This window comes from Notolepis coatsorum, assembly GCF_963971535.1.
Source record: "Notolepis coatsorum genome assembly, chromosome: 7".
NCBI lineage: Eukaryota > Metazoa > Chordata > Actinopteri > Aulopiformes > Paralepididae > Notolepis > Notolepis coatsorum.
The window spans coordinates 23,932,356-23,958,540 of record NC_140171.1 but is presented as its reverse complement, the minus strand read 5'-3'; the positions used below and the strand labels follow the sequence as shown (position 1 = coordinate 23,958,540).

General features: G+C 43.2%; 1 protein-coding gene across 1 annotated transcript in view; it reads right to left on the bottom strand.

The window, feature by feature from the left end:
- The window catches only part of ctnna2 (catenin (cadherin-associated protein), alpha 2), a gene marked incomplete at its 3' end in the record, with an annotated part of 136,868 nt that overhangs the window by 32,311 nt on the left and 78,372 nt on the right, over positions 1 to 26,185 (bottom strand). The window contains 3 exon segments of the mRNA XM_084318213.1: positions 5,655 to 5,789; positions 18,960 to 19,065; positions 22,659 to 22,840. Coding sequence (XP_084174339.1) covers positions 5,655 to 5,789; positions 18,960 to 19,065; positions 22,659 to 22,840 — 423 coding nt within the window.

Here is a 26,185-nt window from a genome sequence, read left to right as displayed (position 1 = left end):
AAAAACTGGTACTTTTAGGAAAGGTCATTGAGTGACAGAGCTGGAGCTCGACCGAGTGACGAGGATACATTTATTGAAAATGCCTAGAGGTCATGTGACCCCTTGTCGGCTGTGCTAGTGTTAACCGTTTGGTAGGAGGGCAGTGAAAGGTTAACTATAGAGGGGTATAGACAAAGATAATTGACCGCTGTGTTTAATTTCTAAACATCAAACTGGTCTGTTCTGTTGTACAATCTTTGCAAACGATTCAATTACTTGACTGGAAAAATAGCGACATGCGATTATGCGATAATAGCCATTAACAGGCATACTCTCAAGATGCCATTTGACACACTCATGTAAGTGATCTCATAAAGCTCCCTTTTCTGCCTGGGCTTGTATCTTTCAATACAGCACTACGTCAAAGCTGGCAGAGATGGCGACTCAGTGTACGAAAGGGTTTTCATGTTTTCTTTATTTTTTCTGCTGTGTGCGACAGCAACCTTCTTCTGAAGAGAATATGGGAGGAGGAAGGCGGGGGGGGGCTTCCACCAGACTGCCAGACGACGTCTTCATCATAACTGACAATTAAGCAGGAAAGAAAACACGACCCTCGCTACATCATTTTCCTTTTTTTTTATTCAGCACTTGATAATTAGCAGAGATGGGGGTCAGGCTTACCTCTCGCTCCAGCCTGTTTTGTTTGGCTGACATTTAGAGAGTCGGAGGCTGACGGAGGGCCCCCCTACCCCCTTTCACCCCGAGAGGAGTCAACTGCTTAGATTTAATGAGCGTAGACTCCAGCTGGCCACTATAAAAAGGTTAAGGTCTCCGCAGGATGCGTGAACTCTGAATGAGACTTTAATAAACTGTAATTGAGTCCCGACGGAACACGGTGGTATTCGATTGGCAGGACGTTGTGGCACGCGGCGCACACCCCGAACCGAGACAACGTGAGATCAAAGTTTGATACTTGATCTGTGACCCAGAGGGCATTCTTTTTCGTCTCCCATGGAGCCACGCCGCTGAAATGGCAACTAAACTAACTAACTGTTTTCTTGGCCGTGACCGAGAGAGAGAGAAAGGCATCCAGGCAATTAGAGCTGGCATGCGTCCCGTTAACAAGAGCCTGACCAAAATGCGGAAAACATCCCTTTGTGCTGAGGTAGCTACTGTGGAGAATGTTTAACGGTATTTTTGTAGGGTATGTATGGGAGACCATATTTACTGCACCTGATCTATCGTATAATGGATAATGAATAGGATTTACTTCGATCTTGATCTCAGGAGCGTAGGAAAACGATGAATTGTAAAAACGTTTAGCTGCTTGGTTGTCTCACTTTGTGTCCCTGGGATTTGATAGAAAACGCTATCCAAGCGATCAATTCTTATAGACAAAGATTTTTCCTTTAGAGCTTTTTTCCTTCATTCCATCACTACACATTGTGTGTCTAAAAAGGACCATGGCCGTCTAGTTATAGTTGAAAGTGGGGGTGCAATTTTTAATTTTTTTTTTATATATTTATATATATATATATATATATTTTTTTTTGGACAGGCAAGGGGTGGTTTGGAGTGGGTCCGGCACGACCCCCTCCACGGCAGATATTTTTTTCATTTAATGAACCTGTACGTGCAATTTCCTGCAATATAGAGCCTTCAATCTTGACTAATAAAGCTGCTCTTTTCACTATAAAACTCAGTTTATATTGCAGTATGATAGCCAATTACTATAATAATAATAATAATATTAAAAAATGGAATTAACATATTGCAGAATGGGTACAATATAGTACGGCTCAATACACACAATTGTTAAGGGGATGCAGACCAGAAAAATACTTTTGTTTTGTTTACATCAGGGTCCCCCATTTACAATTCATAATGAATTGTAAGTAAGGGTGCAATTAACACCGTGCAATCCATTATTTGTGGAGCCCGTCCTTTAAGTCTTTGAGCTATTAGGCTACTAGGGTTCTTACTTTGCGTTTTGGTGTACTGAAAAATGCTCCGATGTCTGTATTCTTTCTTTTTTCTGCCATGTTACCTGGTTGGCTGGACACACACACACATTTTCATTTCAGGTATTGTACCTTAAGATAATTGAACATCTTGATTTACCGTAAATCCTCAAATATAGGACGGGTCTTCTATTTACCTCAGCTGCAAAGAGCACCAGACCTTTATTAGAGAGGCTTATATAAGAGGCAGGCCTTAATTTCTAAAAATGACACTCATGGACATAATCCCTACATTTTCAGACTTTTATTGCATTATTATTATAATAAAAAAAAAAAAAAAAAAAAAAAAAACGTATTTTTTTTTGGGGGGGCCCTCGTCACTAAAGGCCCACGGGCCGCGGCCGTCGTTAATCCGGCCCTGCTCGTCTGCCATAGCGAACGTTAAAAACGAAGTCAACGTTATCCAGCTGACGACACCACATATCTAGATATATGACAACGTTAGCTAGCGGCTAGCACTAAAGCTAACGCCAACCAGAGGGAGACTTTGTTATTATTATTATTATTATTATTGGTATGACCAGATGGCATTTCGGACCGTGAAACAATTTTATTGTATTGCGTGGTAGAAGTTATACCACTCAATAGTAAAGATGATGTCTAACATAATAGTTTGTTCGAACAACTGAACTTACTTAGTGGAAGATCCTGCTGTTGTGACAAAGTGTTCACGCTGCCTGCCTGCCTGCGTACCAGCTTACACCTGGAGGCTGCAGCGCTGTGAGACTGGAGTGCGCGTCGCTCTGTCTGCTGGGGGCTGGATCAAACCATATCGGGCAGGGGGGTGTTGCAATCTTTGGAAACTTAAAAACTTGCTATTAAGTGTCATTGCGTATTATTAATTTGATTGAAATTACATAGTTATGGTTAGATAATATTTATATATTGGGGGAGGATATATCATATGATCAAAAAGTGAGGGAGCAAAGAGACAAGTTTGCTCCCCCAAGTTCAATACTGGTAGAGCACCCGCTTCGCCTGCTCCTATACGTAGGCGGCTATGAAAAGGACCATTGGTAAAAATGTCACGCGATTTTAATTTGAACACCCCACAAGGTTTCCATCAGAATGAGTGTGATAAAAGGCTTATGAGGTGATATAAATGCGAGCAGAAAGAAGATTGCTGTGAGTCTTTTCTTTTGAGCTATTACGTTCAATATACACCATAGGTCTTGCTCCGTGTGCCCTTCAATCTAGTTGCCAAAGCCGGATGTGGCCTTGAAAGTTTGCCTTTACCCTCAGCGTAGTGCACAAAAAAGGGCTCTTTGTGGTGGTGGGGATTGGGCAATCCAATATTGAATTGTGGATCTCTGCGGCTGAGATAGTGAAGGCCATGCTTTAGCGGCGAAGCAGAATCGGGGTGCTGATCCTGGGGGGTCCGGGGGTACTGGGGTCGGGGGTGGGAATGGGGAAGGAACGTTTAATTAAAAAAAAAAGTGTGGTGTCTGTGGTAACACAATTTCATTTTTATGTTTTGTTTTATTGTTTGTTTGTTATTATTGTTTGTTATTTTTGTTGTTATTGTTGTTGTAGTTACTGTGTCCTGTGAAGTCCTGTTTATTGTTGTTATTACTGTATTGTGTTGTCATGTTTCATGTCAAAGAAAAAGAAAAAGAAAATAAATTTTAATAAATTTAAAATAAATAAAAATAATACAAAGAAAGTGCTCTTTGTATCTCAAATTCACCAGTGACTGGGGCGGGGGAGAATCAGTCAATCATTAATTCCGCCTAAAACGTGTTTCATACTTCTTGCTGCCTGGTCTTCAAACTTGTGGTCAGAGTGGCTCGAAGAGCAGGGTCTACATTTGGATACATGGATACAGTACATCTCGGAGTTGCTTCTACAATATAAACCCGCTAGAACTCTTAGGTCATCAGGGACGGGTCTGCTAATTGTTCCTAGGACCAGAACAAAACATGGCAAAGCCGCATCCTGCTACCATGCCACACACGCTGGAATAAGCTGCCAGAAGAGATTAGATCTGCCCCAAATCTGCCTATTTTCTTTTTTTAGAATAGGCTAAACACCCTTATGTTTATTTCTTCTTTTAACTGCTGCTGCTAAACCACTGCACTCTTTTTTGCACTTTACTGCACTTTTGTTTCTTCTTTTATTTATTTGAATACACTGAAAATATATTTGTGAGAATGTACTGCTTTTTTACTGTACCATTCTGTGTTCATTTTATTTTATATATTTTTTTATTCTAGAGAATCATAAATCTTTTCATACTGTGCCTTCTTTTTTATCGTTTTCTTTTTTGTGTACAGCACTTGACTTGACATTCTGTCACTGTGCCGGTGACCGTAGGCAGCACAGGTCAGTTCTCCCCCATCTCTATTGTTACAAATAATGAGTGGACACGGTGTTCTTGCCCCAGCCATGATTGCACAAGGAGTCTGTCAACACTTCAACACTTCACACTTGACAGTGTGCTTATATGCTTATAGCACACACATAAAAGCCTGGTCTCTTTTGAAAGATAACATTCTGAAGTTTCTTACACAATAAAGAAAAATCACTTTTAGTGCTAATGAGTAACATAGGGCTGAACTTGAACTTGTGTACTCACGTTTTTGTGTAGTAGTTGCAATATTCCAAAATAATATATATATTTGTTTGTATAAGCTGGAAAACACAGCAAATCCATAGCCTGAAGTATTATGTAGTACAGGTCCAAATTCTATAAAAATCCGTTCAGAAAATGAGTCTTCAATCTAGAGACATCCGGGTAAACCGTGTGCCAAGAAAAAAGCTCTCCATCTCTCCATTTCCTGATCCAAGTAAATTCATTCGGAATTTGTATCACTTGATCCTGTCTTCGTTTGTCAATTTTCACCTAGATCCCTGATTCGGACACCCCCACGTGGGATATCACTGGAAAGCTACACTCATTGTTTGCTACAAGTTACAATGCTGACCAATCATTTTCGCAATCGGCGGATGATTGACTTCTGGAGCCTCGGGAGTCCGGGGTGATAATCTGACGCGCCTTGCGTAAAAAGACGCTCGCCTGACATATCGGCATGTAACTAGAGAAGCGAGGCATGGATCTTGTCGATTGAGATGGCATTCGAACGGCAACAAATAGCGCTTTAATTCTTTCATTTATATGTTCGGCGAGAAATGCAGCCCCGAGCCTTCAGATGCTCGCAAAGTGCCGTGAAACTGAAACTGAAAAACAATAAAACCCGAACATTTTCATGAATTTATATGACCCTCCTGAAATTGTGCTTCATACAGTAAAAAGTTAAAGAATAAAGACCAAACACTATACAAAATATACAATATACAAAACAAAAAAATTACAAAATGCAAAAACAAAATGCAGCTGACGGTCATATTAACTGCACTAGCAGTTGGTGCAAACTTTTACCCAGGCACTAGGAGACTACCCAACGCAAGACGCTAGATCACTCACACCGTCTACGCGTTTATCACATGGGGTGACTGGCGTTTCGACAAGCATCTTCCTCAGAGTCAACCGGGAAGACTCTGAGGAAGACGCTCGTCGAAACGTATAAGTGTAAACGTGTAGAAGGTGTGAGTGCTCCGGTGTCTTGCTTTGGGTAGTATTTCTGCATGTGGTGGTGCTGTGTGGGGCTGACGGTGACGCTGTCTGGGGCTGACTGCTTCTCAGGTGCTTCTTACCCCGGACACGATGAGCTCCCCGCCCAGGTTCTGCACCTCAGCCTTGACCTTGCTGCAGATGTTCAGCTGGTGGCAGTACAGGGCGATTCTCTGCAGGTAGGCCAGCAGGTCCTGCTTACAGGCTGAGTCAGGGCACTGGATGGAGCACGGGAGAGACAGAGAACAGTCAAGGATACTGCAATAATAAGAAGCTAACTAAAATAACAGCAGCAACACGCAGGTGTTGCACGGCAGCCTTGGCGTATAGGCGACCTACAATATTTGAAAACAATGTCAATGTTAATACAGGAAATAAAATATGATTTGAGAGACGTTTGTAAGTTTACTGTTGAAAAAGCTAAGCAAGGGATTAACAGGAGGTGTATGTTCTATTGTTGGGGTTAACTTGTGGAACAATGCTGATATACATTTAAGAATGAGTCATTTGCTTTTGGTTTTCAAAAACATATTTTTGATTTGGAGGATTTATTTGATAAGAATATAATAATAATAATAATAATAATAATAATAATAATAATAATAATAATAATAATAATAATAATAATAATAATAATAATAATAATAATAATAATAATAATAATAATAATAATAATAATAATAATAATAATAATAATAATATAATAATAATAATATAATAATAATAACAATAATAATAATAATAATAATAATAATAATAATAATAATAATAATAATAATAATAATAATAATAATAATAATAATAATAATAATAATAATAATAATAATAATAATAATAATAATAATAATGGATTCAATTTGTACCACGCTCTACATTCGTGAGAATCTCAGAGTGCTAGACTACTACTACTACTACTACTACTACTACTACTACTACTACTACTACTACTACTACTACTACTACTACTACTACTAAGACTACTACTACTACTACTACTACTACTACTACTACTACTACTACTACTACTACTACTACTACTACTACTAAGACTACTACTACTACTACTACTACTACTACTACTACTACTACTACTACTACTACTAAGACTACTACTACTACTACTACGACTATGATTATGACTACTGCTACTACTACTACTACTACTACTACTACTACTACTACTACTACTACTACTACTACTACTACTACTACTACTACTACTACTACTACTACTACTACTATGACGGCTACTGCTACTATGACTATGACTACTGCTACTACTACTACTACTACTACGACTGCTACTACTACTACTATACAAAATAAATGTTTGTCACAGCATGTGACATGTCTGGCGGTGTGACCTTAACTTGTTGCATTAAATAATTACACCAGGATAGCTTAGCTTAGCAAAAGAGCTAATCAGACGTTGTCGCTGTTGGGATTTCGCACACACCCATTTATTATCAAAACATACTGTACGATGCCGGGTCATACGCCCTCTATATTCTCTCAACATACATGTAGACTGATATATAGATTTACAGACACGAGCCAAAATCGTTACTAGAGATGACAAGTTAACGTTGTGCCAGACGGCAGATAGACAGGAAGTGAAGAAGTCACTGGCTCAAATGAAACCTTGGTGACCAAAACATGGCACTGCAACTAAATAATAATAACACAAAAATATAGTAGGCACCATTGTGACTGTTACAAACACACACACACACACACACACACACACACACACACACACACACACACACACACACACACACACACACACACACACACACACACACACACACACACACACACACACACACACACACACACACACACACACACACACACACACACACACACACACACACACACACACACACACACACACACACACACACACACACACACACACACACACACACACACACACAGAGGAAGGGCATATTTTGAGCCTACGTAGCCCAAAGTTGGGCGCTGCACAAGTAGTGGTGAAGGAGGCAATTTTCAGCCTACACTGTAAAAAGTTTTGAGTGTCTCGAAAAGCGCTATATATGAATGCAATGATACTTTTTATGTGAGAGAGGAGGACCACGACACAGTGTACTTTCACGGACCGGCGGGGGAAGAGAGGAGGACCACGACACAGTGTACCTCACGGACCGGCGGGGGAAGAGAGGAGGACCACGACACAGTGTACCTCACGGACCGGCGGGGGAAGAGAGGAAGGCCACGACACAGTGTACCTTCACGGACCGGCGGGGGAAGAGAGGAGGACCACGACACAGTGTACCTCACGGACCGGCGGGGGAAGAGAGGAGGACCACGACACAGTGTACCTCACGGACCGGCGGGGGAAGAGAGGAAGGCCACGACACAGTGTACCTCACGGACCGGCAGGGGAAGAGAGGAAGGCCACGACACAGTGTACCTCACGGACCGGCGGTGGAAGAGAGGAGGACCACGACACAGTGTACCTCACGGACCGGCGGGGAAAGAGAGGAAGGCCACGACACAGTGTACCTTCACGGACCGGCGGGGGAAGATAGAGAGTCTCCTCCGGTCTGCTGCTACTACAAAATGCAGCCCTATTATTCTGTCTGGAAGTCTTCCAGGAGTCAGCCATGGCCCACTAGAGTCAGCCATGGCCCACTAAGTTCCCTGTGGGTTAGGAACACTGCATTGACTGCTTCAGCCCTGCGAGCAAAACGCTTTGTACCGACACCTTTCTTCCAGCCATTAATATTAAACGGTCCTAACTAGGACACTCAGCAGTGAGGAGGAATGCACGGCTCGTGTCCTTGTCTTCAGGGCCTGAGTATACAAGGCTGGCTAGTTTAACAGGGGACTGAGGGAACTTAACTTAACTCCTCCCCTCCCCTCTTATCTTCTCTCCTCACTTCTCCTCTCCTCTCCTCTCCTCCCCTCTTCTCTTGCCAGGTCCTAAAACCAACGCTTTAAGGATATCTTTTATTTTTTAGAGCATTTGGAATAACCTGCCTCAAAACCTCTGCTGCGTTTACAGTAGATACACTTTAAAAAAGAGTTTTAAATTGTTTTTAACACTGTAAAGTATTTTTTTTAGTTTTTAGTTTTTGTTTTCTGTTGATGTGCTTGCATGTAATTTTAGTCATCTTAATTGTTAGTTTCATTATGCATTGTGCGTTGAGTACTGACTTTTAATAATTTAGTTTTTGCAATAATAATTGTTTTTGTACAGTATGTTCTTTTGTGTGTGGACCCCAGGAATACTAGCTGGTTGCTATGGCACCAGATTTGGGGATCCTTAATAAAATCAAATAAATCAAAATCTCTCCTCTCCTAACTTCTCCTCTCCGCTCCTCCCCTCCCCTCTTCTCTCCTCACTTCTCCTCTCCTCCCCTCTTTCTCTCCTCTCCTCTCCTCTCCTCTCCTCTCCTCTCCTCTCCTCTCCTCTCCTCTCCTCTCCTCTCCTCTCCTCTCCTCTCCTCTCCTCTCCTCCCCTCTTTCTCTCCTCTCCTCTCCTCTCCTCTCCTCTCCTCTCCTCTCCTCTCCTCTCCTCTCCTCTCCACACCTCACCTCACCTCTCCTCTCCTCTCCTCTCCTCTCCTCTTTCTCTCCTCTCTCCTCTCCTCTCCTCTCCTCTCCTCTCCTCTCCTCTCCTCTCCTCCCCTCCCCTCTTTCTCTCCTCTCCTCTCCTCTCCTCTCCTCTCCTCTCCTCTCCTCTCCTCTCCTCTCCTCTCCTCTCCTCTCCTCTCCTCACCTCTCCTCTCCTCACCTCTCCTCTCCTCTCCTCTCCTCTCCTCTCCTCTCCTCTCCTCTCCTCTCCTCTCCTCTCCTCCCCTCCCCTCTTTCTCTCCTCTCCTCTCTCCTCTCCTCTCCTCTCCTCTCCTCTCCTCTCCTCTCCTCTCCTCACCTCTCCTCTCCTCTCCTCTCCTCACCTCTCCTCACCTCACCTATCCTCTCTTCTCCACAGCTAGACATTTTCTGGCTGCCCAGTTCCCACACACTTATTCATTCCTGTCCATGTAATTGCTCCTTCGACCTCCACACTGCTGTGTAAGGCAAGATCTCCTGCGTCGAGACACCAGTTATCGATTGGCCACAAGTAGTCCACTCCCCGCCAATAGTCATAAACCGAAATAGAGCAAACAGCCACCCCATTGCACAAGGATGAGGGGACGTTTCATTTACTTGCAAATATAATAGGAAAGAGCAATTCATATCAGAGTTGGAATAACATGGTTTTCGGGAGGAGGGCTGGACCTAAAGATAACGCCATGCAGCGATTTGCGCACGGTAGACGCCCCCTTTGAACGCCCCCCGCTCTACATTTCTCCCATCAATCATATCCCCACGCCTAAAGAGTGCACATACCTGAAGCTAATGTCACTTCATTACACCAAGCCTCTCTTGACGTAGAATGCTAGTCCTAGACAGGTTCTCCCCACTCCCTATTACTCTGCACCGTATCTAAGAAGCTCCATTCTATTAATTTACATCTGTTAAACACCATGTTAAACACCATGCCGCTCTTTCCTTACCTTCACTCCCATCGGTGCAACATGGAAGAGCCCGACTCCATTCCTAAGAAACATCCCACCCACCTAACCCCCATGCCTCCACCTCAGTCAGGGTGGGGGCACCCTTTCTCCATCCTCTTCTTCTCTCTCGCCTATCTCTTCCCGGGACGAACACACCCCCGGCACCCTTCACGCCGATGGCCAGTGTATTCTCGGCCCAATGCCGGACCAGGCCTCCCCGTGATAATTAGTGTATGGTCAGGGGGACACCCCCCTTCCCTGCGGGGGAGTGAGAGCCACCCCGTCCTGCTCGTGGCCTGGATCACCTCCTGGGGCTCCAGAGACTTGACCACACCCCTTGTTTGCCTGCAGGTTGACGAATGCAGTTACTGGTATTTTGGAACAAATGACGTTGAAGTTGAATGCGCTCTCCCAGTGTATCCATGCCAACCAGTCTCCTGGCACCTGCACGGACATTACGCTCTCCACCTCTTGCCTTCCTAATAAAAACACCAAATCCCGCTGTCTTGTGTCTGAACTTGTGAAAGCAGGTACAAATATACAGGTGCAGCTCAATAAATTAGAATATCGCGGAAAAGTCTATATATTTAGCTGTATTGATGCAGTCATTTGTGCAAAAGGAGCCCCAACCAAGTTCTGAGTGAACATATGAACATACTTTTCAGAAGGCCGACATTTCTATATACAAAAGAAAAATACATCTATTTTAAATGTTTTATTGGTGATACAGACTTTTGGGCTTTCATGAGCTGTAAGACATAATCATCCAAATTAAAACAAATAAAGGCTTGAAATATTTCACTTTGTGTGTAATGAATCGAGACGTTTCACGAGAGTTTCGCTTTTTTAATTGAATTACTGAAATAAAATAACTTTTCCACGATATTCTAATTTATCGAGCTGCACCTGTAATTTATACATAATTGACATTTGAGTTTGGTCGCCTGTATGTATGTCTGCATGATATGTGATTGTATCTGTCTACAACTACAATATTGTATTGAAGATGTTACACACTGATGCTTTACAGGATGAGATGATTGCCATGGCACCTGCTGGGGCTAGGTTCTGAACAGTATTGTAAATAACATGGGGCTAGGATCTGAACAGTGTTGTAAATAACATGGGGCTAGGATCTGAACAGTGTTGTAAATAACATGGGGCTAGGTTCTGAACAGTATTGTAAATAACATGGGGCTAGGATCTGAACAGTGTTGTAAATAACATGGGGCTAGGATCTGAACAGTGTTGTAAATAACATGGGGCTAGGTTCTGAACAGTGTTGTAAATAACATGGGGCTAGGTTCTGAACAGTGTTGTAAATAACATGGGGCTAGGTTCTGAACAGTGTTGTAAATAACATGGGGCTAGGTTCTGAACAGTATTGTAAATAACATGGGGCTAGGTTCTGAACAGTATTGTAAATAACATGGGGCTAGGTTCTGAACAGTATTGTAAATAACATGGGGCTACGATCTGAACAGTGTTGTAAATAACATGGGGCTAGGTTCTGAACAGTGTTGTAAATAACATGGGGCTACGATCTGAACAGTGTTGTAAATAACAGTATAGGACTATATTCTAAGCAGCATGGTAAATTGTATTAATAACATGGGGATGGATTCTAAAAGCTATGGTGAACATGTATAACATGGGGCTAGATTCTAAAGGTTATGGTAAATATTAATAACATGGGGCTAGATTATAAAAGCTATGGTGAAAAGTAATAACATGGGGCTAGATTCTGAATGTTATGATATGAATAACATGGGTCTAGATTCTAAACAACATGGTACACAATAATTACATGGGGCTAAATTCGAAATGCCATGGTACATTAATAACATGGGGCTAGATTCTAAACAACATGGTAAATATTAATAATATGGGGCTAGATTCTAAACAACATGGTAAATATTAATAACATGGGGCTAGATTATAAACAACATGGTAAATATTAATAACATGGGGATGGATTCTAAACACCATGGTAAATATTAATAACATGGGGCTAGATTCTAAACAACATGGCAAATATTAATAACATGGGGCTATATTCTAAACACCATGGTACATATTAATAACATGGGGCTGGATTCTAAACACCATGGTAAATATTAACAACATGGGGCTAGATTCTAAACAACATGGCAAATATTAATAACATGATAATAATAACACAACACAGACTCCTCCTTCTGACATTATGCTCAGTAAGTGTCTCTGAATGTCTGCTCTGGTGAATACTCTTCTCTGATAGGCTGCCAGGAGGAGGCTTCTCCGTGGACATGATCGCTGCACGCACGGACGCACTAACGCACGCACGCACACACACACACACACACACACACACACACACACACACACACACACACACACACACACACACACACACACACACACACACACCTTCTGCCTCTGGCCAGCTTGATGCAGGCATGCGAATGACACAATCGTTCCTTTTTGCAGAGTTGACTAATAGTCCATTTCCTGTGCAGATTCCCTCCTGATGTAAATAAACAGAACGCGCCATTACCTTGCCTCTCTCTCTCTCTCTCTCTCTCTCTCTCTCTCTCTCTCTCTCTCTCTAGCATCCAAAGCCCAGCAGCCCGTGACTGAGGCAGAGTTCGCTTCCTGACTTTGCCTGCCCTTTGCCAGCCTCCCTGGCCTTTGCACCTCCCTGGTCATCCTCGGCTCTGTCCGCCGGAAGAGGCCGAGCCTCTTTTGCTTTTGCTTAATTGGCCCCAAAAATAGCGGAACGACGCCCGATGGATAATTCAGCGGGGGGAGGGTGAACTCTGAGCGCCGAGTCGAGGGCACCGTGCCGCCAGGAGCCCTGGCAGGCTGTCAAAACACAAGTCACACCTCATCTTGATGCTGCAGGTTTAAGCAGGCATGAAGGGGGGCAGCTGCAATGACAACGTCCTCACTCCTAAAATCAGCTGGTTAAAAACTAATCAAGCCCATCAAGATTGTTTTTCTTTCTCCTTTTTACTCTTTAGTTTTTACGGTTCTCCCCATTGCTTACACTTACTGTCGCCTCGATTCCCGCTTGGGGACCAGGTTTCCGTGTTGCCAGTTACCCAGGTGGGGTATCTTCCGGGCCTTTCTGTGTGGAGTTTGCATGTTCTCCCCGTGCTCGCAAGGGTTTCCCCTCCCGATAAGATAAACCCAATGGAAAAACATGCACAACAGATCGCTAACGCTGTAGCGTTCCCTGACGAAGACGGACAGGAGCACTTGGATTGTTCCCCACGCCGCAGCCCCTATCTGCTCCCGGCTGCCCTTGGGGGGAAGGACAACGGGATGGGTCTCAATTCCATCAGCGACCCAAAAATTGCATGTGTGTGTTCCTGTGTGTGCCGCCCATCGCATGTGTGTGTGTGTCACTGCATGATGAATAAAGACTTCTTCAGATTCTTCTTCTTCTTCTTTTTCTTCTTCTTAAGATTATGATTGAACTGGACTTGGAGAAGTCTTTGCAGTGACACACACATGCGAGATGGGCGAAACATAGGAAACACAAAAACAAAAACAAAATGTTTTTGGGTTGCCGATGATATTTCCTCTTGAAATGCAGACATGGACGTGAGGCCACACCCGGGGACCAATCAGAGTGCTCCTGTCCATCTTTGTCTGGGACATGACAGCGTCCATTGGGTCTATTGGGTTTTCTCTTTAACCCTTGCAGGCATGGGGGGAACATGCAAACTCCACAAAGAAAGGCCCAGGAGATACCCCACCTGGGTACCATTACCTGGCAACCCAGCAACCTAGTCCCCAAGCGGGAATTGAACAAAAAAACACAGACCTCAGAGGGTTAGGAGAAGTTCACCCAAAATACAAAACACTTGTCAGCACTCAAGACTTGGTCGATACACATCGCTGTATTTAAAAAAAAATAACTGCACGTCGTGGCACTTTGCCCTCGTCTGCCGGCTTCGGGCGGCACTTTTGCCAATCAACCAACACACCTGAATGGACCCTCCGAACCAACTTTTGGATTTCAGATACAAAAGGTAAATATATTACTTATACAACACGTATATTACTTATGGCTACAACATAATGTACATTATGTACCTTTTTTTCCTGTGGTAGATCAGTACTTTATGTATAGGTTTTCTGATGGTTGTTATATGGGAATACAAGAAGCCCCCTCCCCCAGCTGCTTAGTCACACGGGCTCATCAAGAGGGCTGCCCACAGTCACAGTGACAAGGTTTGCTACTTAGGGGACCTGTCCCACTCCGGTGGAGAAGCCTTCAATCTTATCACGCTTCAGCGCTCCTGTCAGCTACAGGTTACCGACCACGACGGGTGAATGCAAAGTCCTCTTGATAAGGAAAAATAAATAATAATAAACGAACGCTAGTTATTCATCACAGTGTCACAAAGAGGTCCTTGAAACCGACGTTCCCCCTTCGTTGCACAATAAAGGCACAAGCATGAACATGCATTCCTTGGATGTAAGGACCGGCGGACGGGATTATGTCAAATGTCTAAACATTTCTAAATTATGTCTGTGTATAAAAAAAGAAAAAGTCCTCAAACTCCTCTTCATTTTCTGAAACACGGCTCTGATGTCTCAGGGAAGGGTGACAGAAGGCTGTGAATATTCAGCAAACAGTGGAACAAGTTTAAGTGAGAATTAAAAATGGCAAAGCCACCTGGTCCGTTCTGTTGCCACAGGCAGGAAATCTGCCAGGGATCTGCCACGTGACGGGCTGACTCCCACCTAGACCCTGATGAACGCCAGCCTGCAGCCCAGCGTCGACGCGGGCCAAAATAAACACACACCCACGCCCCTGTCGACGCGCCCCACACATTAACACTCTTGCCCTGTTCCTACATACTATGATTCTGCTGATACTCGTACCAAGGGGAACGTTGTCATTTGAATTTAAGAATCCACATGCGATATTGTTACTCCTGTGCCCGGGGGCCGTTTGGTGACCGTAAAGTACGTGTATTTTATTGTGACAATTAATAAACAAACTTGAAACTTGAAACTCAATATTTGCGAATACGCAGCACTCTCCCCTAAAGCTAGAAAACAATAAGGCGCTCGTCCGTTTTTGAAGCGATGCTTTTTCGGGCACTCTCGGTTGAAAAAGTTTCAACTTTAGCACCAACATCAATGTCACCTTCTGGTCAACGGGCCAATCAAATCAATCGAGGGGAGGGATTACAGCAAAACAAACCAATCGATAATGGGGGAGAAGCTAATTTTGGCAGTTTCCGACAAACCTTGTTTGTCCGGCAGGTCTACCAGGTTTTACCACGACATGAACAGCAGCGCCTGGAGGGCTGTCTGCAGGCTGTGAACGGTAGTCATTTATCTAACTTATGTAACGTTAGCTTCTCTATGTACACTGCCGCACCTCGCGTTTGAGCGCAGGGAAAAGGTGTCCAATCTGATCACAGCCTTATAGGAGAGAGTGTTGCATGTTCACATATAATGATTGAACCTTCCTGGGGCACAGGAAGAAGATATATTCATTCTTAAAATAGATGATATTCCCCTTTAATCCCCGTCTTAAAAATGCTCACACCTGCAAATAATATGAGCAAACACGTTTTATTTTATGCTTTATTTGAAACCAGTCATTTAATTAAAATAAGCATTTACAGTAAATCATTATGTGTGTTTTACTTGAGTGATATTACCAATGTAAACAAAGCTTTTTGTCTGTCCCCACAAAAGTAGACCAACATACAGCTAACGATGAAAAACAGGGTCTTAAGTTTTTTTTTAGCTAGTTATTGTTAGCCCTGGTTAGCTAGCTAGCTTGCTAATGTTAGCTACTTAGACACAGAAACAGTAAACAGTTTTAGTATTTTATCTCTTATCCAACCACACCACCCAGTGCCCAGTTCCGACAGCTCTTCCAAAAGGTAGTGTTTTCAGAATCAAGAATCAAGACTCAAGAATCAAGAGGTTTATTTGTCACATACCAGGGCATAGAGTGAAATGCGAGTGGCCTGTTTGATACATTGATTGCATGGCCTTTTACGCCATTGTTAGACAATTGGTCTTGTTTTGATGGTGGGGGCCATTTGTTTCGGTTTGGATTAATGGATTGGGCCATTAATGGATCAATAAATCCTGGCACATGAGGTTAAGGCTACGGCTACATTGATCTGTAGCGTCTGTCCGTCTAGTATCCGTTTGTTGGACAGGGTTGAGGCCGTGTCCGCTGTGACGGACAGAAAGGTTCGGAGAGGGTGAACCTTTGGAACAGACGGATATGCTACCATCCACAAAGCTGTTGTTTCTGGAAAGGCCTGATTATGTTAGGTTGTAATTTAAGAATAAACCAACGGGGAGTAATTACCTTCCATCAAATTTCTATCCGTTCACTGACGCAGCCTGACTCTGCTTATTAAAGACTTTAAATGAAGAAACACATACTGCAGTAACTCCAGTGCTGTTGGCACACACGCACACGCACGCGTGCATGCACACACACACACACACACACACACACACACACACACACACACACACACACGCACACACACACACACACACACGCACACACGCACACACGCACACACACAACATATATATCAATCAATGCTGAGCAGAGAGAAGATAAAAACCTAAATGGTGCATATATGTGTGTGCATGTGTATATATATATATATATATATATATATATATATATATATATATATATATATATATATATATATATATATATATATATATATATATATACACATGCACACACATATATGCACCATTTAGGTTTTTATCTTCTCTCTGCTCAGCATTGATTGATTTGATATTGAAAACAGTCTGTCAGCGTGTTTTGGAGAGGTACTCATCTGATAATGAATGCAACACCTCGGCTGGGAGCTAATTATATTAGAGACGCAGCTCTGCGCCCCTGCTCTCTCAGTGTCGGCCCCGCCGGGACGCACAGCCGTGCAGCGAGACGGCCCACTGTTCCAGCTGCTCACATTAAAAGATGTCCACGGCCTGATTACTCCTAGCCCCAGAACGAGCTCAGACTCGGACTGTGTAAACGTAGCCCCTTACGTGACTGCGATCTGCAAGCCAGGGGCTTTTGTAACCGCAGTCACTCTCAGCTATGCCGCTACCAGGCTCGTATTAAGTAACAAGCGCTGCTTCTGAGCTGGGGGTGTGTCAAAAATATATCAGATATGAATTTCAAAGATACCCAGTGTACAATATGGGTTTAACACAGCGAGACGCTGGGGTCTGAAAGCTCGGAGTTGCTAATAAACCTTTTAAATCATTGTTACAAAACGAGTGGTAATTACAGAGCGAGCCGTGTATTTCCGCCATTGGTGTCACAGCGCATGGCGGAAATACACGGCTCGCTCTGTAATTACCACTCGTTTTGTAACAATGATTTAAAAGGTTTATTAGCAACTCCGAGCTTTCAGACCCCAGCGTTTCGCTGTGTTAAACCCATATTGTACACTGGGTATCTTTGAAATTCATATCTGATACATTTTTGACACACCCCCAGCTCAGAAGCAGCGCTTGTTACTTAATACGAGCCTGGTAGCGGCATAGCTGAGAGTGACTGCGGTTACAAAAGCCCCTGGCTTGCAGATCGCAGTCACGTAAGGGGCTAGTGTAAACGCAAACTAGGCTCCTAACTAGGGATGTCCCGATCACATTTTTTTGCTCCCGATCTGATCCCGATCATGTGATTTTGAGTATCTACCGATACCGTTCTTTCCCGATCCGATAAAAAAAAATATTTAATTAAATTTATTTATGTTTTTTTTATTTTCCCATCCCAATTTCTCACATTACATTCACCCTGAATGTTGACATTATCCAGGTGAAAAGTGAACTTCATTCAAGCGAGGCATTGCAACCGGAGTAATCTAAAAACTCCGCCTCCAACCTGCTGCTTCATGAGAGCAATGGCGCCATCGTCTGTAAAAATCAGGTGACTGCAAGTTCTGCAACTAGTGGATGTCCCTCATTTAATGTTTTTTTATTTGTTGTTTGGTTTTACGGAACAAGATACCGTGATCTTTTTGGAGGAAATGGAGAATTACATGTTCAAAAATAAACGTTTCATTCATTCATAAATCATTTCATGTATAATAAAATCAAAGGAAATGCGTTTGTTTTGGCAAAATTCTTCTGCTCTGTGTGACAATAAATAAATTAATGATGATATGCAATTTAAAACCAAAACTAAGGCCTCAGTATGAGTTTAAGTTTTTTTTATCCCGATCTTCTGAAAATCACGTGATCGGCCCCCGATCCCGATCACGTGATCGGATCGGGACATCCCTACTCCTAACTGTAGGTGTCGTGATAGCTCAGAGGGTAGGCGCACGCCTGTACGTACTTCTGACGTCAGAGATTAGAACCCTACTCATGGCCATTGTCATGTGCACCTGCACCTCCCTCAACTGTATTGTCTTTCTCCAAAAGAAAGTCACCCGGTGGAGAGCAGACCTCTGCTGAGCTGCAGTTGCAATTTCCTCAACTACTTTCAACTGTAGAACATTGAATAAAAAGTGTCTCCAGTTGATTACACGTTAAGTTGAACCTTTATTAATCCCCTTGGGGATTTGTCCTCCGCATTTGACCCCATCCTAACTATTTAGGAGCAGTGGGCAGCCACACAGTGCGGCACCCGGGGACCAACTTCAGTTGCCAGTACCTTGGTCAAGTGCAATGGCACGAAACCTAGCATGCATGTCCACTCTCCTCTGGTAGGTTTCATGTCCAATTATCCCATGTCCTCCTCACAACAGGCCAATAGGGTTCAGGTTAAGAATTGGGGGGGGGGGGGGGGGGGAGGGAATGACACTTTAAGAGGAAAATGAGCAGGACAAACTCTAACACACAAATGACCTGATCAGCTACAGCACGGGCCAGTTTGTCCATCCTGGAGCCGGCCTCTGCGATCTTCTTGGCCGCGTTGATGACATCTGAGGAGTTCTTCAGAGGACCTTTACCTCTGGCATGATGCAAGGAGAAAGGAAGGATGAAGGGATCTATTAGAGTTGAATTATAAAATATCTCTTGTACCTCCAGTACAAAGTTAACACGTTCTCATACTGTATGTGACATTAGCTAATTTATCATGGCTGGCAGGAGTAATGTCGGGATGACAAGATACGCTCTTATTGTTTAGTGGTATCTTTCCTCAAGATAGATAGATAGATAGATAGATAGATAGATAGATAGATAGATAGATAGATAGATAGATAGATAGATAGATAGATAGATAGATAGATAGATAGATAGATAGATAGATAGATAGATAGATAGATAGATAGATAGATAGATAGATAGATAGATAGATAGATAGATAGATAGATAGATAGATAGATAGATAGATAGATAGATAGATAGATAGATAGATAGATAGATAGATAGATAGATAGATAGATAGATAGATAGATAGATAGATAGATAGATAGATAGATAGATAGATAGATAGATAGATAGATAGATAGATAGATAGATAGATAGATAGATAGATAGATAGATAGATAGATAGATAGATAGATAGATAGATAGATAGATAGATAGATAGATAGATAGATAGATAGATAGATAGATAGATAGATAGATAGATAGATAGATAGATAGATACAGTAGATTAGCATTCAAAATGCAAACTACTGACATGTCTATTTATTATGTCTCTTCCTGTGCTAAAATGGACATGCTAAGTGTTGATGTGTGTTTGCCCATGCGTGACGTTTCATTATGCAGTCAATGCCGCGGCGACGGGAAGCAGGTTCCACTCCAACCTGCCAATATTTTCCAGGGAGGTCACTGCCAACCGGTAAAGGGCGCAGTCGCTGCGCTGCAACCGTAATAACTCATTACTCTGCTCCTGCATATTCCTTTGTCATGCTCCGTGCCATGTAATTGTGGACCGGATCACAATTCCATGGTCTGGAGAGAGAATAGACAGCTAAGCGTCGGGCAAACCCAGACATGTAGATGCCCAGACGCCTGAATTCTTTAACTAACGGATTTCCAGTTCCGCGTTCGTGTTCTGCGCTCTGATTGGCCACTGACGTTTCTGGTCGCGCCAATCGTGGGGCGGCAAGTTCTGCCACCGGTTAAGCTTAGGCACTCTTTCGAAGTTGGTTAAGGTTAGAGTTTGTCTTAGAGCAGGGCGATAGAACGCCAGCCCCGAAAGAGTCGCCTAAGCTTAACCAGTGATAAACTAGGCGTTAGGTAGTTTGCTGCTGTTCGAGGCGGAAATGGGCGCGTCACGCGATTGGGCGCACATGTCACATGACCAAAAAACATCAGTGGCCAATCAGATCGCACCAGAAACGTCAGTGGCCAATCAGATTGCAGAACGCTGAACGCGGAACTGGAAATCCGTTAGTTAAAGAATAGACGCTGCCCAGACATGTAGAGCCCTGGCATGTAGATAGATGCCCAGACATGTAGATGCCCAGATGGTGGGGATTGAGAGGAAAGCTGTTGGCTTTTAGTAAACATAATGTGCCAAGACTGTAAATGTTAGAGGATCAACCGTCTCATCCCTGCATCACAATAAAGCTGTGTGTAGTCTGATGCCAATAAGGCTAGTCTGGATCACAGGTATATGTAATGGCGAGGAGCTGTTCTTTGTGACCTAATTCAAGCCTGCCGACACTCATACGTTTGATATACGTTCTGTCCATATGTTAATAGGTCCAACTTCAAATACTTTATGACTTGAATCTTGTTTTGTTGTCTGGTGGCCATTTAACCCTCTAAAGCCTACCTAGACAAAGGTTTGCCTGGACATAGTGTTATATATTGTTTGCCGATTCTGAGCTTATTCTTTGAATCAGTACAAAGTGGTATACCTTTTATGATTCCAGGGAACCTACCCTTTATTTCTGGGGCAAAATTACCTTTGTGTGAGCATACAATATGTGACATAAAAAAATACGCCCAGTGAAAATACCTTGTGGTTGAATAACTCCATAGTTTACCAACGAATTATTGTTTTCTTTCAATATGTAAAGTTCGTTAGGTGTTTTTAACCTGTATGTGAAACACGCACGCACGCACGCACGCACGCACGCACGCACGCACGCACGCACGCACACACACACACACACACACACACACACACACACACACACACACACACACACACACACACACACACACACACACACACACACACACACACACACACACACACACACACACACACACACACACACGCGCACACACACACACACACACACACACACACACACACACACACACACACACACACACACACACACACACACACACACACAGGTCCCTTCATCATATAGCTCTCCTCCTTTTCTGTGGGCTCATACCAATGTCTCTCTCTGCAGCCTATCCAAATAGCATACTAGCACATGAATCAACAGCAGGTGATTTTCATTCAAGCTGCACAATAAATTATATACTAGTACCTGTCAGATCAATTGATACAACAGTAGGCTACTTCAAAGGCATCAAATCCTTCACTATGATTGTCAACATCACTGTCCCAACATTCTGGCTCAGAGTCCTTTTCATTTATATGATCTGGTTCATCCTCAACATCCACAACAAGTTCCAATGCTTGTTGAACATTACACTGTACCTCATGTCTGTTTAAGCTCAGTGAGAGATAGATAGATGCAGGGGATTTACTGGCCTGCATTCGGAAGACAGTAAAAGACCAATCTAGAGATCAAGATTTTAGTCAATTCAAAGCCGAACTTCCAAGCTCCGCCAAGCAGGCTGTGGGTGACATAGAGAGATACTTTCAATGCAGGCGGAAAAAGAGCAAACAGTTCCAAAAGCTATTCAATGCCTTGGAAAACATTGTCTGGTGTTGTGTGGGTGCGCCGCTCTGCTTTAGAAAGCAGTAATATATTTACATTTTGTCATTTAGCTGACGCTTTTATCCAAAGCGACTTACAAGTTCTGTATGACAACACAAGTCAGCAGGAAGGGTACACCTCTTTCCGCTGAGTAACAATGTTCATCAAACAGTGTTGAAACTGAAACACTGCGCTGCAGTGTTGAGTGCATACTAGTAGGTACATATTAGTACAGTATATAGGCAAGGGAGATTATTTAGTGGAAAAGTGCACGATAGTAGAAGATGAACGAAGGTTAGTTGTTGTCTTATTCTCCTTTATTTCAGATATTGATTGAAGAAGAGTGTTTTTAGTCGACGGCGAAATATTGGTCGGGTTTCGGCTGTCCTAACTGTGGTGGGAAGAAGTTCATTCAAGGAGCAAGGACCGAGAATAGCCGGCTTCTCTTCGATGACCCTCCCGGAGCTCGGCTAGGAGTGGGTTTGAGGTGGCCAAAAGATGTCGAATATATGAGAGGGAGTGCTTTGTTCTAGTTGTTGTCACCCGTGTGTTGTGGTTCGCAGTACAACCACAGCACACCAGGCCAGGGACCACCATACGACATGACCTTGAGAATGTTATTGCTTTTATATCAACATCTTTGACAACCGTGAAACATAGATTGAGGGGGGGGGGGGGTGAAGGCAGATGGAGAATGAGTTAACGCGTGAACGAGATCCACTCTGTGTGACTCCATGTGTACCTGGTGAAGTCCGTCATCTCCATCATGATCATGCACATCTGCTTGGCCAGCACGATGATGTCGTTGCCGTTGTCGTCCCACTTGGCCACCTCTGCGTCCAGCTTGCACTTCTCCTGTCTGAAGCTCTCCACCTGCTCGGCGATCTTGGCCTTCTCCTCCTGGGGCAGCTGGGCCATGATGGCCTGGAGGATACATGGGAACACACGGCAGAGAGGACAGAGAGGACGTCAGGGTCAAAAAGGAGAGGAGGAAGAGGGAGGCGGGTGATTTAAGCTGTTAAGCCCTAGCCATATTTTCTGAAAGTCCGCCTAAAAGTACATACCCAAGTAAATGGAGGATTGCTCCACTACTACAAGGACCATTTATGATGTTATTGGTTATTGAATGTTGAATGTTATTTATGATGCATGTTATTGGTATCAAGGGACATCTATGGATCTCAGGGCATGTATTCCCAGTGTCAGACATATTGTGTCTGTTAATATGCTTGAGTAAATTGTAGGGATGCTCCATATTGGCTTTTTTACCGATATACCGATATTGTCCAACTCTTAATTTCCGATACCGATATCAACCGATATCAACCGATCAACCCCCCCAAAAAATGGAATAATTTCAGTTAATAAACATTACATATCTCTTGTTGTGGAATTAACACAACATTATGCATACTTTTGACAATAAATAAAATCAGAATTTGTTCTTACTTGCTTGCCTGGGTAAATAAAGGTTATAGAAATAAAAAATAATCTTTTTTTTTAAATTTTATTTTTGAAAACCGATACCGATATTTTCCGATATCACATTTTAATGCCGATATCGGCCGATAATATCGGTAGGCCGATAATATCGGACATCCCTAGTAAATTGTAATGAACCAAAGGAGAATATCAATTATTATTCGTTTATTTTTTTTACATCTTTGACAGTGAATAACACCATGCTAACATTGACCAAAAGTGAAAAAACTCTGCAATTCATTCAGCACCTTCTTGAGATCAAGTGTACTAAATTTAAGCAAATGAACAAATGGCAGATGATTTACAGTATTTTTTTGTAGATACCGTTTGATTGCTGTTTTGATAGGGTTATGGTCTTTACTCTTGGCTACATTTGAAAAAGAAACACAACATCACTTTATAAGGACTGTATTGATCTATTTGTGACGTGAAATAAATGTCGGACCGGTACCGCGCCTTAAGAGGTTAAGGGTGAGTGAACGAGGAAGGGAAGTAAAATGGAGCATAAAGAGAGAAAGAGAGAAAGAGAGAGGAGGAGGAGGTGCAGTAAGGGAGTAAGATAAGGTTTTGGAGGAGGGCATGCTGGGGAAATGAGTTTAGCCCAAATAGGAATTGGTTGAGACAGATTAGTGGAGATAGGGAGAACAAGAGAGACACAGAGTCTAATGATGGTGTGGCTTCTCTGTGCAATCTTTACCTATGGATAGCAAGTTAGGTGTAGTTTGTGACATTGTGTAGCGTTAGCTTTGTACGTTGCTACAGTATAGTTGCTAATGTCAGCTTAACTAATGTACATCACTAACATACAACGGCTGCTTCATATGTCGCTAGTGTTGATAACATTGCGTAATTTTTATACAAGCTTGGCTACCGTACTTTGCTAACATTAACGCTGCTAGCTTGGCTAACGTACGTTGCTAACATTGTACAACGTCTGCTTCATTTGACTCTAGCGTTTTGATTGATTGATTGATTGATTGAAAACGTTATTAACAGATTGCAGAATGGGTACAGTACAGTACAGCTCAATACATCAATCGTTGAGGGGATGCAGACCAGAGAAGGACTTTCGTCTTGTTTACATCAGGGTCCCCCATTTTCACCGTACACTGTACAAGCAAAACTGTACATTGGAATATTGACAAAGGGGGTTGGGTTATGACATTTGCAGGGGCCAGTTTCGAATTGCGTCGATAACATCTTGTAACGTTGACATTGTAGCTAACATTTGCTAATGGTTTGCTGTATGCTGTATGCCGACAGCAGCCGTGAGCTGTGATTGGTCTACTTTTGTGGGGTCGGACATACAGACAAACTCGGTTCTGGGCAGCACATGGCCAGCGCCACTCCATGAAAGTAAAGAGAGACAAGGGAAAACAAAGAATAAACTGTACATTTACTGTACTCTGGCAAAGGTTCACAATCATACATCATAGCAGCGTTTGTTCTCTACCTTTATTCTTAGTCTATTTAATCCACCATAAAGTAAATTGGACATTAAGTTTGGTGGTTTGACTATCATGTGCCCTTTGCGCTTCAGAAAGTTCTAAACTTTACAATTAATGACAGGACCTTTGAAAACTCCTTGACACCCCATACTCATAAAGAGAGAAAAAAAATCATATTTTTCCCTTCATTTTTTCTAAGTGAGAATACATTTGCTCTCTCTCTCTCTCTCTCTCTCTCTCTCTCTCTCTCTCTCTCTCTCTCTCTCTCTCTCTCTCTCTCTCTCTCTCTCTCTCTCTCTCTCTCTCTCTCTCTCTGCGGCCGTTAGGGGCAGGTCCAAGATGGCATAAATCTTGGGCAAGGTCACAGGCACAGCGGGAACCCGGTATTATTTGGAGATAAATGTATAATTACCTCATTTTTAGACCAGAGTATGAATAATGCATTTGTTCAACATTATGTCAGGGAGGGGAATAGTAACTTGGTTTAGGTTGATTCTATTGACGCCTTAGAAACAGAGAGAAGGGGATAGAGAGAAAGAGAGAGAGAGAGAGAGAGAGAGGAGAGAGAGAGAGAGAGAGAGAGAGAGAGAGAGAGAGAGAGAGAGAGAGATGGAGAGAGAGAGATGGAGAGAGAGAGAGAGAGGGTAAAGAGAAAGCTTGCGGTAAATAAGAAATTAATTATTCATTTCAGGAAATGGCAGCCGTTGTTTTTTTTCCAACCTCACCTGTTGTGACTCCCCAGAATTGCTATTCTCTCACCCCCTCTCTCTCCTCTCTTATTCCCTAATATATCTCTCTCCCTTCATCCTTCTGTCTCACAGCTAAGAGGCGTGTGTGTGTGTGTGTGTGGGGGGGGGGTACGTGGCGGTGCCGGGTGTCAACATGCGTCACTTCGTGCCCGTCTCTCGGTAGAGAGTTGTGCGGAGGAGAAGGAAAACAAAACGCTTATGCCTGACTCCTCTCCTCAGACCTGTTAAGACACACGCATTAAGACGGAGAGAGATAGATAGAGAGGAGGGGGAGAGAGAGAGAGGGAGCACGGAGGAGATACAGGGAGAGAGAGAGACATGAATAGAGGGATGGAGAGGGGAAGAAAGAGAGAGAGAGTAAGAGCGAGAGAGAAAAAAAGAGAGTTGGGGGGGGGGGGGGGGGGGGGGGGGGATCAGGCAGAGGGAGGCCATTTGCTGAGCCATCTGACACAGTCTCATATCACTAGTGAGTGCCAGATGTGTCCTGATCTCTGGCCTGCTGATCAAGTTCCTTCTGAACAGAGAGCCACAGGGTTTTGGAGGAGGAGGAGGAAGGAGGAGGAGGAGGAGGAGGAGGAGGAGGAGGACCG